Source organism: Drosophila arizonae, chromosome 4, assembly GCF_054131065.1.
Source record: "Drosophila arizonae isolate 15081-1271.41 chromosome 4, UAZ_ARI_1.0, whole genome shotgun sequence".
In the NCBI taxonomy this organism is placed as follows: Eukaryota; Metazoa; Arthropoda; class Insecta; order Diptera; family Drosophilidae; genus Drosophila; species Drosophila arizonae.
The window spans coordinates 3,233,142-3,246,051 of record NC_142924.1 but is presented as its reverse complement, the minus strand read 5'-3'; the positions used below and the strand labels follow the sequence as shown (position 1 = coordinate 3,246,051).

The window sequence follows — 12,910 nt, the reverse complement described above, 5'->3', positions numbered from 1 at the left end:
CTGCTCCTGCTCCAGCTCCAACTCCATTTACTTCTATCATATATCATATTCAGGCGCAACACCTTGCTGCCCTTGCCACGCCTCCGCCCCGCTCGATTTACTTTTGCTTCCAAGCACTTTTTTATGCATTTTCCATTATTTTCGTATTTCAATTTTCAATTTACCAATTTGTAGTGTTTTTTGTTGTTGTTTGCTCTTGGCAATTTATTAAGCGCTTTTCCCTTTTCCAAATGCAGAGCGGTTCACGCTTTAAACTTAAATTGAGACACTTTCGTGCAACATGTGGCATGCTGCCTGCCAGCCTGAGTCTGAGTGTCCCTTGGGTGCGTATGTGCCCAAACACTTAACAAATCTTCAAGCAATAAACGCCGCACACACACGCAGAGGGACAGGGATGGAGATGGTGAGGAAGAGAGAGAGAGAGAGAGAGAGAGAGATGTAGAGGGAGCAGAGCAACTGCAGCAGGGGCTGAGCTTGGCGCCTTGATGCATGCTGCAATAAACATGCAGCAAGTGGCAAGACGTCGCACAGCACAAATCTGCATGTGCAACACACACACACACAGCCACACACGCACAAGGACTCGGCAAGGACTCGGCCTGCTCCTTTGCAGCAGACAACAAATTTGTAAGCCAACACACAGCCAATTAACCAAGAAGAAGAAGCTGCAGCCAGTCCTTGGCCACTGACCACTGGCCTTGCAGCACGCTTGACTTGTGCGTGTGTGTGTGGCATGTGGCATGCGGCATGTGGCCAGTGCTGTAGCAGTTGGAATCATTTTTCAAAAGGCCAAGCCAATGGACACTTGACTGAGCATTTGCTTAGCTTCCACTTGGCATCTGCCTCACTCTCTTGCCAACTTGCTAGCTCCCTCTCACTGCTGCTGCTGCTGTTCTGCTGTGTCTCTGTCTCTTTGTGGCAATTGTGGTACAATTGTGTGTCAAGGTCGCCTGCTGCTCCAGCTCCTGCTCCTGCTGTTGTTGCTGCCGCTTCCTGCTCCAAGACGATGCGAACAATAAGTTCCTCAGCTCCACCCCGCTCCGCTTGCTCGCTCGCTCTCTTTCGCTCGCTCTGGACTTAACAGTATTGTTTGTGTGTGTATTGTGTAGCAGCCTCTGCCTGTGTGTGTGTGTGTGTGTGTGTGTGTGTGAGCTGCTGTCTGGTCTGGCACTTTGCCGTCGACATTCTTGGGGAATACCTTTTAGCACAACTCAGACTTGTCTGACTGCCTAGACACTCCCTCAGTCTCTCTCTGTGTGTGTGTGTGTGTGTGTGTGTGTGTGCTACTTATGGCTGCTCTGCTGTTGTTATTGTTGTCGTTGTTGCTGCTGCTGGCTTTGTTCACATTTATTTTTCCACCTCCTTCGTCTCCGCCTTCTGTTGCTGCTGCTGCTTCAGCTCCTTCGCCTTCACTCAGCTCTGCCTCAATTTTTGCTCTCGAAAATTGTGTGAAAATTGTTTTTCTTGTTGTCTTGCAGTTGTTGTTGTTGTTCTTGTTGTCGTTGTTGTTGCTGCTGTTGTTGCCGCTTGTTGAGTGGCCTTTTGGCTTTTTGTTTAAGATTCTGTGGTTTGTGCATTTGTAAATAATCTTGTTTTACAACGCATCAAGTCTCGTAGACCAACAGCCGGACGATTCCGGTCAGCAAGCTGAGGCAAAGGGGCGTGTGGGAGTGTGAGTGTGTGTGTGTGGTTGGGCGTGGCAGCCAACCGGACGGCTACATAATTTATGTGTGAAAAGTCTCTCTTACTCTTTCTCCATGTGTGTCTGAGTATGTGTTTGTGTTTATTTGATTTTGGCTTAAGAATTTCCAGCTAAGGATAGGATATATGTGTGTGTGTGTGTGTGTGTGTGTGTGTGTGCGAGTGTGTGGCAACTTGAGTCAATTATGTTGCAAATATATCAGGTTAGCAAATTAAATGCTCTTTGCCTGCCACACAAACGTGATTGGCTTTAAATAAACACTTTAATTGCTCGATTTTTGGAAGTGCGAAGCTGAAAGGAGTTGAGTTCAGCTAGAAGGAGTCGGCAGGACTTGCTTAAATAGTTTGCAGGTGATTATGTAATGATTATTCAACTAATTAAATAGCTGGCTAAGTCTTCAATGATTGCAAATTGATGAAATGTCAAAAATTAAATTGACAAGTTAAGAATAGAATTAGGAGAGCAATAAATGACAAATTTATGAAGTGAAACTAAAGTAATATAGTATAGAATAATATAAAAGAAAGGCTATACTGGACTAAAATAGAGATTATATAGCAAATATTATAGAGTGATAGATAAATGGTTTTAAAAAACAAATGTAGTTTTAAAAAAAATTTTCTTAATTTTTTTATTTTCCTTCTTTTGTCTTCTATCTCTCCTTTTAAAGATTAATGAATCATGTAAATATGCCAAAGAAAATTATCTAATAGGTATAGCTCATCCAAATCGTTTACTAATAAAATACAAATTTGGTAGTTAGTAATGCCCATATAGATCAATATGATACGATTTTACAGATGAATTGTAAAGAAATCTTAGATAATAGCAGAACATTTTTCTAAGTTACTAATATTTTTTTTTATTTAAGAAAATTCTTTAGAGCTGAATTACAAGCAGCACCAGTAACGTCTTATGACCTGAGATCGGCTTGAGTTTGGAATTAAATTTTTAATGCTAGAATTGATAATCTGATTTATCAGTTTTCCCAAGAATAAATTTATTGAAACATAGATGGCGCTAGTGCGCTGTTCCACACATACTGAAGGTTGTTGTCTTTGCTAAATCTTTAGCTTGTGTTTCCTTTATCACGTACACAAACCACTACAGGCAAGCACATGCGTTTCACATGCATTTAAGTTCGGTTGAGCAATCGTTACATAATATATTCATATATATAAATAAATAAAATAAATAAAAATATATTTTTAATATATTTATTTTTAAATTAAACTAGTATTTATTCAACACTTTGGGCAATTTATTACTTTTATTATTTGTTTAACACTTTAGGCAATAGCTGATATCTGTTACATGTCTGTAATTGAATCATGAAATGTGCGTTCCCAGTTATCTTAACTGGGATGTAATCTCGGCCTTGAGTAAACATGTCTAGACAAATGTTTATATGTTTATATATATTTGTTTTAACGAGTAAACAGATGTTTGCTTATCAGCGAGATTCCAATAAATAAAATATACATATATCAATAATTCCCTCCATCCTATGAGCAATGCGTTAGCACGAACCGCTGAGCAACTCATGCACGACTTTCGAAGCGATTCCAAAGTACAAAACGAAATGAAACGGGCATTACGTAGTTTCCAAGCAGAGTTATTTAGACTGATATATGTACAAGTTGAATGATAACAACTTATCAATAACTATGGGTAGAGTGTGAGATAAGCTGACGACAGAGAGAGGGCCCAGTCAGAGCCAGAGCCAGAGCCGGAGGCCTCGACTGCCTCAAAGATACTCGATAAGCATTAAGTAATAAAAATTTATAGACATATATATATAAATGCAAAATATATATATAGACATATATATATATATATATATATATGTATATATATTTGACAAAGATAGAATAATATGTTTCGGAGCATAAGAAATCCATTGGTAACCATTAAAATCCAGCCTTATCGCAGACATGTTGCGCCGCTTATCAGTTGAGGTTGAGCGAAGCGCTCAAAAATCTAGCGATTGCTGGCATTGATTTAGTTGAGTTTTAGCCATAGTCTAGAGCGGTACACAAAGTCGACGAAGAGCAAAAAGAATAAGCAAAATACGCGGATTTTTGAGAAAAAAACAAAATATATATATATATAAATAATATATAGAAATTAAAAGAAACTAAATTGCAAATAGGTTTAAAAGTGTCATAAAATAAGAGAAAAATATTTACGAAAAAAAAAACATAAAATATAAAAAATAAAATTATAATAATAATTATATAAATAAATATACTATAATAATATATATATATACCTAGATATTAAAAATCTGAACAAGTGAAAAAAAAAATCAATTTAAATCAAGCATAATTTTTAAATTGTCAAATGAACTACAAAGTAATATGAAATATTAATTAATAAATATAATTAATTATTATATGTGCTGCCAACCCAGACACATATGCATATATATGAATAATACCTAAAAACCAAAAGACTCAACATCATAAAATTCTACAAAAAGTGTAAAACAGCCTTTAAAGCACACCATAAAAACCGAAAAAAGACCAATTATAGTATATATTTTAAATATATACACAAATATAGCGCTATATAATCGCCTGACTGATAAGTCGCCGCGCTTAGTGCACGCAAAAAAAATTAGAAATCAAGTCGCATTGCAACTTTTGAACTCGTCGCGCTGCGATGATTTCCCATACAGTGAGGTGAGCACCAAAGGAACTGAACATGTGCACAGATAGCCGAATGCTAATACTCTCACTCTCACTCGCACTCTCACTCTCTCTCCATCTCTGTTCCACTTCCGGCTCATTGCAGAGTATTTAAGCTGATGTATATCGTTGCTGGCATTCTGATAAGCAATGAGGAAATCTGTGATACAGTCGATCGCATACAGATTGCGCCACGCGTCGAGATGAAGAACGAGCTGGAGCATCGAGGATCGCGACGTTCGCTGAAGGAGGACAGCGGCTCACCCAAGTCGAAGCGCAGGCGCAAGGTCAGCGTCACGGGCCTGGCAGGCGACGTGGTGCGCGGTGTCACCAGCAAGGTGACCAACCAGGTGACCAGCCGCATGGGCAATCGCTGCAGCTGGCTGTACGACGTGCCCCACATTGTGGCGCAGTGGCGCAAGCTGGCGCTCAGCTTCACCGTCTGGACCATACCCAACTGGCTGCTGGAGTACACGTCCAGCTACATCAGCCGAAAGTTCTTTCTAAACAGCGACTGTGATATGATCTACAAATAGCTCGAGGGCGCTTCGAACTGCTTAGGCTTAACTGTGTATGCCCTAGAATCGGTTAATATGTATACTTAACGAATTGTATAACACCCAAGGGCAGAGAAATCGCCCAATACATATAGTCCCTATATAGACGGTCTGCCTGTCCGCCTATCGGAACTCGACTCGGCGGGCAGCTAAGCTGATGAAACTTTGTACAGCTACGGCATTTGACTGCCGGCGTAGCATATATAAAAGCTAATCGAATCGATTAACTATATCACATAGAGGTCAGTTATATATATGACCGACAATCTAGATCTTATATGATAAACTTATTCAAACTTGTGCAATTGCGAGTCTTTAAGTTTAATTTCTGTTTAAATCAGACTACTTTATCATAGGCAGAGGAATGACTGCTTCAAAATCTAGTTAATGTTTACAAATCTGATGAGCTCACATAAATGAAAAACAAAAAAAGTTTTTATATTAAGATTCACGAAATAGAATTGTGTTAATCGAGCTTTTATTGCTAAGAAATAAATGTAGAACATTTTATATTTGGTTGACCTTATCTTTTACTTTGAAGAGCATTCCCGAATCTGTTAGATTAATAGCTTTAATTTAAGATCAACCTAGGACATGTGTTCATATACGAATGTTTTATTATATGATCTGAAATGGAATGTAGCTCCAGTCTGAAAAAGTTATTTTTCACCCTAAAAAGAATTCGTTATACAGAATATAACTTAAATTCGCCACAAATTCTTCGCAAAGGCTCTCCATCTCCTCCCCTACTAAATCCATTTAAAACTTGACTAAGACACACAAAGAGTTGAAATTTATTTAAGTTTTTTAGAGCTAAGATGTAATTATTAGGCATAAGTTGAAATAAAGTTAGTATTTGCCAAACATTTAGACATCAATATATGTGTATATATATAGAGATTTATCTGTTTGTATATATTTTTGTAACATCTGGTATATATAGCTTATGGTCCCAACAACGTTTTCACTTCGATTCCCATCTCCATCTCTCTCTCTCTCTCTCTCTCATCGCGCTTTAGTCGCCCTCAGCTATATAGTTCTCGGTATTATCTGGACTGTTGCCGCCTCCTGATCCAGCGGCACGCACATTGAGACTCTTGTGCAGCATATTCGCTATGCTGTCCACGTCGAGATTCTCATCCGTGGCCGAGATCTTGCGCAGCGCAGCGCAGACGATGCTGAGATCCCCCTTTAGCTCGCTGACCACTGCGGTTATCTTCTGTGCATTGGAGAGCACCTCAACGCTGCTCGTGTAGGGATTGTAGCGCACACCAAAGGGACGCTGAATGCTCTCGGCAAAGGAGCTGTGAAGAAGGGGGAGAAGGTATGGCTAAAGCAGAGTTTCGTATATGAGCAGAGTCTGCCTACCGCATTTGCTCCTTGGCCTCCTCGAAGGAATCGGTATAGTAATAGGCATTCTGATAGGATGTTATGATGCACTCCTCCTTGCAGGTTATCTCCGGGTCGAATTTCTTAATCTTGTCGTGTGCCGTTATAGCGTGCTGCAGCTCCGCCACCGAGCTGAGCAGGCCGGCGCCAAAGACCTTGAAGGTGCCTTCCGACTGCTTGCACAGGCCAAACTCCACGGTGAAAAAGTAGAGCTGTAAAGGAGATAACAAGAGCAGATAACGAAGAAGTATCGAGCAGGTGTATTCAATGTTCAACTCACCGTGGCTAACTTTTCAATATCCGCATCGCAGGCGCCTAGAGAAGCCAGGCCAATCTCCTGTGAGAACTGAGCAAAGCTCGAGTTGGCCAACAGCGGCATGTGACCCAAAAGTTCGTGACAGCAATCTCTGGAAAAGGATAACACAATTAACAAACAAACACACTCACACACACACACACACTCGCTCGCACTTACGGCTCAGGTGTGTAGAAGGGATCGGAGGAGTGCCTGATGTACTGCGTGCAGTGGAACACGCGAAAGGCCAGCCCGGAGAGAAAGTCGCGCGGCGAGAGATAACCCGCAACGGGACGCAGCTGAAAGCCCGTCTTACGCTTCAGATAGCTGCTCACATCCTGCAGCTGGGGCACGTTGTCCTCCCGATAGCCACAGAACTTGACCAGCTCCGGCCAGTTCTCCATGTACTCCGGCACCGCGTGCAGCTGATACAGGCGATGCAGCTCCAAGAAAACAGTGCCCCTAAAACATGCACACACATACACACACACACACACACACACACACACACACGCACGAAACAAAGTTGCCAAACATAAACAAAAACAGTTAAAATTGAATTAAATTTGCACTTACCAAGTTTTTACCTCCTCCGGCGTATATTGAACCCGGGGTATGGGATTGCCACTAAGGGAGAGGGAGAAAGCAGTTTGGAACTGAATGTGCAATAGATTAGAGAGCTGACTTACTGCTTGAAATTGTTGGCTATGGCCGAGAACTGTTCGCGCCGCTTGCGATAGACGGGATCCTTGAAGCCGGGATGATCAGCATCCAGCTCGGAGCCATACATGAGCACATTCTGCGCCTGATCCAGGTCGGAGATCTTGCGCGGAAACCAAACCATGTCACCAAAGTCTGTTGCAGAAATTTATGATAATAATATGGACTCTATTAACTGTAAGCTAGAATTTTGATTATTATATTTAATCAGCTACGGCTACGACCCAACATTCTTATAAGAAATTACCGTTTATCAGTTAACTAGGGACCGCAAATAAGAGATGAAAAAAAAAACATCGAGGCTCAAAAGAAGCCCGGCTAATTCAAAAAAAGAATAAACATTTATTTGTATTTTTTTTTTAATTATTTTTAATTATAAATAATTTATATGATAAAAATCAAAAATAATTATTACAGATCAATTTTTACATAAAAGTCAAATCATAACTCTTTGCTGTCGAAAAAGCAGAAAATATAAAATTAAAAAAAAAAAAAAAAATGAATAGATAAAGAAAAGTTTTAGAGTCTCAGTCAGTGAATAGTCTGTGATTTGATATATTTGTTTTCAAGTTCAAGATTTTGGTAGCTTGATGCAAGCTTGATAGATAATATAGAAATGCCTTATCAAAGCTGCCATAGCCATAGATGATAGAGGTAGGTCAGAGTCTAAGCTGTATCAGTTGTCAAGTGATTTCTGTTTGGGATCTCTAATTTGTATAGCTTATTAGATGGGATAGTTTTAGAGGCACTGCAGACTATAGCTTTTTATTTATACATAAAATTTCTTTAGTTGCAGTTTATTTGAAATAGTTTTCTGTTATTCAAATTTCACTAAGTTTAGTCTTTAGTTTTCACTTAAACATAGAAAATATAGAAACAGACTTTGGCTAATTTATTGATATAAACTACCAATGCATTATTTTAACAGTTTTTTTAATTGTATTTTGTGAGTCTTCAGCGACATTAAAATCTATTGGCTGTTTTTTATGAGCCCAGCTTAGCTCACTTTATAAACGATTCAATAAAATATATCAAATATCTATAAATAGCAATCCTCGCTTGCCAGTGGCACCTTTCGATAATCTCTCCTTAATCACTTCCACTTGCTACTCACCAAAGCTGGAGCAGGCGGATAGAGACGGTGCCCGGGCCAAGCTGTGAGCATTCACCGACGTATAGTTGACCGATGCCACCTCGCGATTGAGCATCTTCACCACCTGATCCAAGCGACGGGGATCGCACTCGACATCCACCAGGACATCCGCCTGATTGCTGCTCACCTCCAGGGGCGACAGCTCCAGGTGCAGCACATTGATGCCCAGCTCCTGGAAGACCTGCAGAGCGCGTGCCAGATTGCCCACCTGATTCTTGAGAGTGAACAAAATGGAGATGCGCTCGCCGGGCACATGCGAGCGCTGCACTGCGTCCGTGGCGCCAGCCTGCTTGTTGTTGGAGAACAAGAGGAAGTTGTCACCTGGCGCGGAGGCGTGCCGTGAGAGAGTGGCATGAGACGAGGACGAGGTGGTGGACGGCAACGGGGACGGGGATGAGTTGGAGTCCTTTTTGAGTGGAGTGTGGAGCGGACTGCCCTGCTTGACGGCCCACTCCTGCTCACCGCTGCGATATAGCCACAGGCCCAAAAGACTCTTGCCCGATGCACTCATAATCGATATAACTATATAGTTTTCAATATATATCTGCTTAAATAATCAATGGTAATCCAATTCAGTTTTAATGCACTTCTTCACAAATTCACAATGTTTTAGCACACGCGTCGTATGCGCAATCGAAACGCAACGGCAACTGCGAGATCCTGTCGCACGGCCAGCGCCTTTTATAGCCAGCAGACAGAGACAGAACACACACACACACATGAGTAGATAGATAGCTACATACATATTCAATTGTATTTATCAAGTGTGCGTAGCGAGATAAATTTGTTCAAGGATATAAAAGCTACAAGTGATTTTTTTTTTTGCTCTGTTTGTTTCTTTCTGCCTCACAGACTCCACCTCTTTTGTATGCTCGTGTGTGTGTATTTGTATGTGTGGGTGTGTGGGTGTAGCTCGTTTTGATTGGCCAAATCACACTGAAATCAGGCTAGCTCTATAACGCATGACGTCATTTCACTTTCTAATCAACGGCCGCAGCGGCAGCAACAAGTTTGAGCTCGAGTTGAACTTTTATTTTTATTTAATTTTACTTTTCTGCCTCATTTTATATTCTTTTCTTCTGCTGTCAACGCTTGACTTTCAAATGCGTTTGCTTAAATTATGCGGGCATGAAATACCGTAAATTGGAAAGTGAATTTACGGAGTAGTTAGAGCATTTAAATAAAGGAGCAGCAATCATTAAGAACTGACATAGAGATGCGAAAAATGTGCTTAGCTTGACATTAACTAATAAGAAAGATGGAACTTATACTAAGTGGAAAAGAATGATTGAAAATGTTTTAATGATCGAGAAGAGAAATGGAGCAGGTGTTGACGAGGAGAATAAGGAGAACTAAAAGGTGAGCTGATGTAGCTAAGGTAGATGAAAAGCTAGTTACATAAAAATAAATAAATAAATAAAACAAAAATAAAATCATAAATAAATAAAAGTTCAAAATTAACAAGTAAGAAAGCTCTAGTCGAGACTGCTCGACTACGAGATCCCCTGAACCCTTGGAGCAATAGATATTTCAATAATTTTTCGCGTCTTTCAGCTTACGCACACACAGGCATACACATGCACGCATACAGACACACATACACACACACACACACGCATACACCCACAAACGCATACACACACACACATACACACACACATACACATACACACACATACACAAACACATACACACACAAGCACCCACGCATAAACACGCATGGGCTGCAGTGAGCGCTTACTATGAGAACTTAATTGTTTAATAACTTTTTTATGGACGTACGATCTTCATGAAACTTTCAGATTATGATTATAACATGAATATGCATGTAATTGCCAAAGCACAAGTCTCTAGTATTTGAAATACGCTTTTTACAAAAGTGAGGGTGAGGGGGTGAATTTAGAGGTGGGGGGTTAATTTTAACAAAAACCGAAATTGTATAAATTGCATGTAAACATACATTAAAAATTTGGAGACTCTAGCAATAAAGGTGTAGAAGATATAATTTAATAACTGGTTTTCGATAAGGTTTTTTATCGATAAAAAAAGATCGGGATGAGTTATCGATTTTTAATGATAAACTTGATATGCGCGCTGTAATTACGGACATTTTAAAAAAAATTTGAAGGCTCTAGCTCTTATATCTTCTGAAATCGACGCGTTCATACATACGGACAGACGGACAGACGGACAGACGGACGGACGGACAGACGGACAGACGGACAGACGGACAGACGGACAGACAGACGGACAGGGCCAAATCAACTCAGCTCGTCGCCCTGATCAAGAATATATATACTTTGTGGGGTCTGCCACGCCTCCTTCTCCCTGTTACATACATTTCAACAAAACCATTATACCCTGATTTCCCATTGAAAATGGGTTCAGGGTATAAAAATATATAAGATGAAAATTTATGATAAACAAGTAAGAAAGCTCTAGTCGAGACTGCTCGACTACGAGATCCCCTGAACCCTTGGAGCAATAGATATTTCAATAATTTTTCGCGACTTTTAGCTTACACAAGAAACACGCACACACACACACAGACAGGCACGTACGCACACACAGGCACACATACACACACACGCATAAAGACACACATACACAAACACACACGCATACTCACACAAACGCATACACACACACACATACACACACATACACAAACACATACACACACAAGCACCCACGCATAAACACGCATGGGCTGCAGTGTGCGCTTACTATGAGAACTTAATTGTTTAATAACTTTTTTTATGGACGTACGATCTTCATGAAACTTTCAGATTATGATTATAACATGTATATGCATGTAATTGCCAAAGCACAAGTCTCTAGTATTTGAAATACGCTTTTTACAAAAGTGAGGGTGAGGGGGTGAATTTAAGGGTGGGGGGTAAATGTTAACAAAAACCGAAATTGTATAAATTGCATATAAGCATACATTAAAAATTTGGAGACTCTAGCAATAAAGGTGTAGAAGATATAATTTTAAAACTGGTTTTCGATAAGGTTTTTTATCGATAAAAAAGATCGGGATGAGTTATCGATTTTTAATGATAAACTTGATATGCGCGCTGTAATTACGGACATTTTAAAAGAAATTTGAAGTCTCTAGCTCTTATATCTTCTGAAATCGACGCGTTCATACATACGGATAGACGGACAGACGGACAGACGGACGGACGGACAGACGGACAGACGGACAGACGGACAGACAGACGGACAGGGCCAAATCAACTCAGCTCGTCACCCTGATCAAGAATATATATACTTTGTGGGGTCTGCCACGCCTCCTTCTCCCTGTTACATACATTTCAACAAAACCATTATACCCTGATTTCCCATTTTCAATGGGTTCAGGGTATAAAAACATAAAAATAAATTTTTTGAAATAAATAAAAATAAAAACTAAAAAATATATATAAGATGAAAATTTATGTTAAAAATTGTATGAAATTTGTAAATCATACATCATAAAAATTTATTTAAAAATTTAAAAATATTTTTTCCATTTTTTCTATTTTATAAGTTCGTATAAAATTCCTAATATTTACATATATTAATATGGTCTGCTTAAAAAAATATATCTCCCAAAAATCCCAAGTCTAAGCTATTTTTAGAGTATACTATATATATATTTATTTATATTAATTATATAATTATTTTATATAATTTATATGCTTTTTGTATTAAGCTTAAACATAAAATATTTGTTATACAAAATCTAGAATGAGCCAAGCTAGAATCAGCCTTTTGGGCCAGTTCACGGTATGTGGCATGCGGCATGACGAGGCAACCACTTGATGCGCTTGCTTTGACAATGTGCGGCCACCGCGGCGCACTGTAAAAGAGAGACAGAGCAAACGAGAACGAGAGAGTGGGAGAGAGAGAGACGTTAAGAGGAAAGGAGTTGAGCTGTGCCCCAGTGGCAGAGTCAATAATAGATAAATGGCAATTTCTTTTACGGCTCTGCTTTTGCTACACTTTGGGGGCCCATTGTTTGCGCTTAGAGAAAAGCAAACAACGAGCTGGGGAGCTGCAGCTAGCAACGACGAAAAAACAACTTCAGTTGCTGCTTGAGCAGGAGCTACTTGGCTATTAAAATATGCGGGTGTAGCACACACACACCCGCACACACGCACACACACAATGTGTGGGCTGATGTGATAAACGTAATGGCTACTACACGGACTCAACTTCTGTCTCCACCTCAGTTCCCACTCCACAAACGCTTAACCACACTTGAAACGGACATTCAAAGTGATTGCGGCTGTTGCTGTTGCTGCTCCTTCTGCTCCTGCTGCTGCTCCTGCTGCTGCTGTGCGGCAAACAGTTGATGGATTTATAGCAGGCGAAGCCTCTTAAAGACCCTTTTAAAGATCCAGCCACCCCCGGGAC

The 12,910-nt window shown here is 40.1% G+C and overlaps 2 protein-coding genes across 2 annotated transcripts; one reads left to right on the top strand and one right to left on the bottom strand.

Moving 5' to 3' along the window:
- Positions 1-3,682: 3,682 nt before the first annotated feature.
- LOC108614429 (uncharacterized) lies at positions 3,683-5,827 on the top strand. The gene is made up of 2 exons (XM_018008548.2): positions 3,683-4,386; positions 4,499-5,827. The coding sequence occupies exons 1-2, from the start codon at positions 4,367-4,369 to the stop codon at positions 4,926-4,928; spliced, it is 450 nt and encodes a 149-aa protein (XP_017864037.1). The 5' UTR covers positions 3,683-4,366; the 3' UTR covers positions 4,929-5,827.
- Trhn (tryptophan hydroxylase) lies at positions 5,716-9,182 on the bottom strand. Its single transcript, XM_018008547.2, has 7 exons — positions 8,468-9,182; positions 7,323-7,488; positions 7,210-7,260; positions 6,814-7,095; positions 6,619-6,745; positions 6,318-6,550; positions 5,716-6,253 (listed from the first exon to the last, which is right to left on the bottom strand). The coding sequence occupies exons 1-7, from the start codon at positions 9,015-9,017 to the stop codon at positions 5,965-5,967; spliced, it is 1,698 nt and encodes a 565-aa protein (XP_017864036.1). The 5' UTR covers positions 9,018-9,182; the 3' UTR covers positions 5,716-5,964.
- Positions 9,183-12,910: the final 3,728 nt, after the last annotated feature.

Coding starts and splice junctions, on each gene's coding strand:
- LOC108614429 (XM_018008548.2), top strand. CDS start 4,367: ATGATTTCCCATACAGTGAG. Junction 4,387..4,498: donor ATGATTTCCCATACAGTGAG/GTGAGCACCAAA, acceptor GGCTCATTGCAG/AGTATTTAAGCTGATGTATA.
- Trhn (XM_018008547.2), bottom strand. CDS start 9,017: ATGAGTGCATCGGGCAAGAGTCTTTTGGGCCTGTGGCTATATCGCAGC. Junction 7,096..7,209: donor CCGGAGGAGGTAAAAACTTG/GTAAGTGCAAAT, acceptor TGCATGTTTTAG/GGGCACTGTTTTCTTGGAGC. Junction 6,551..6,618: donor ATATTGAAAAGTTAGCCACG/GTGAGTTGAACA, acceptor TCTCCTTTACAG/CTCTACTTTTTCACCGTGGA.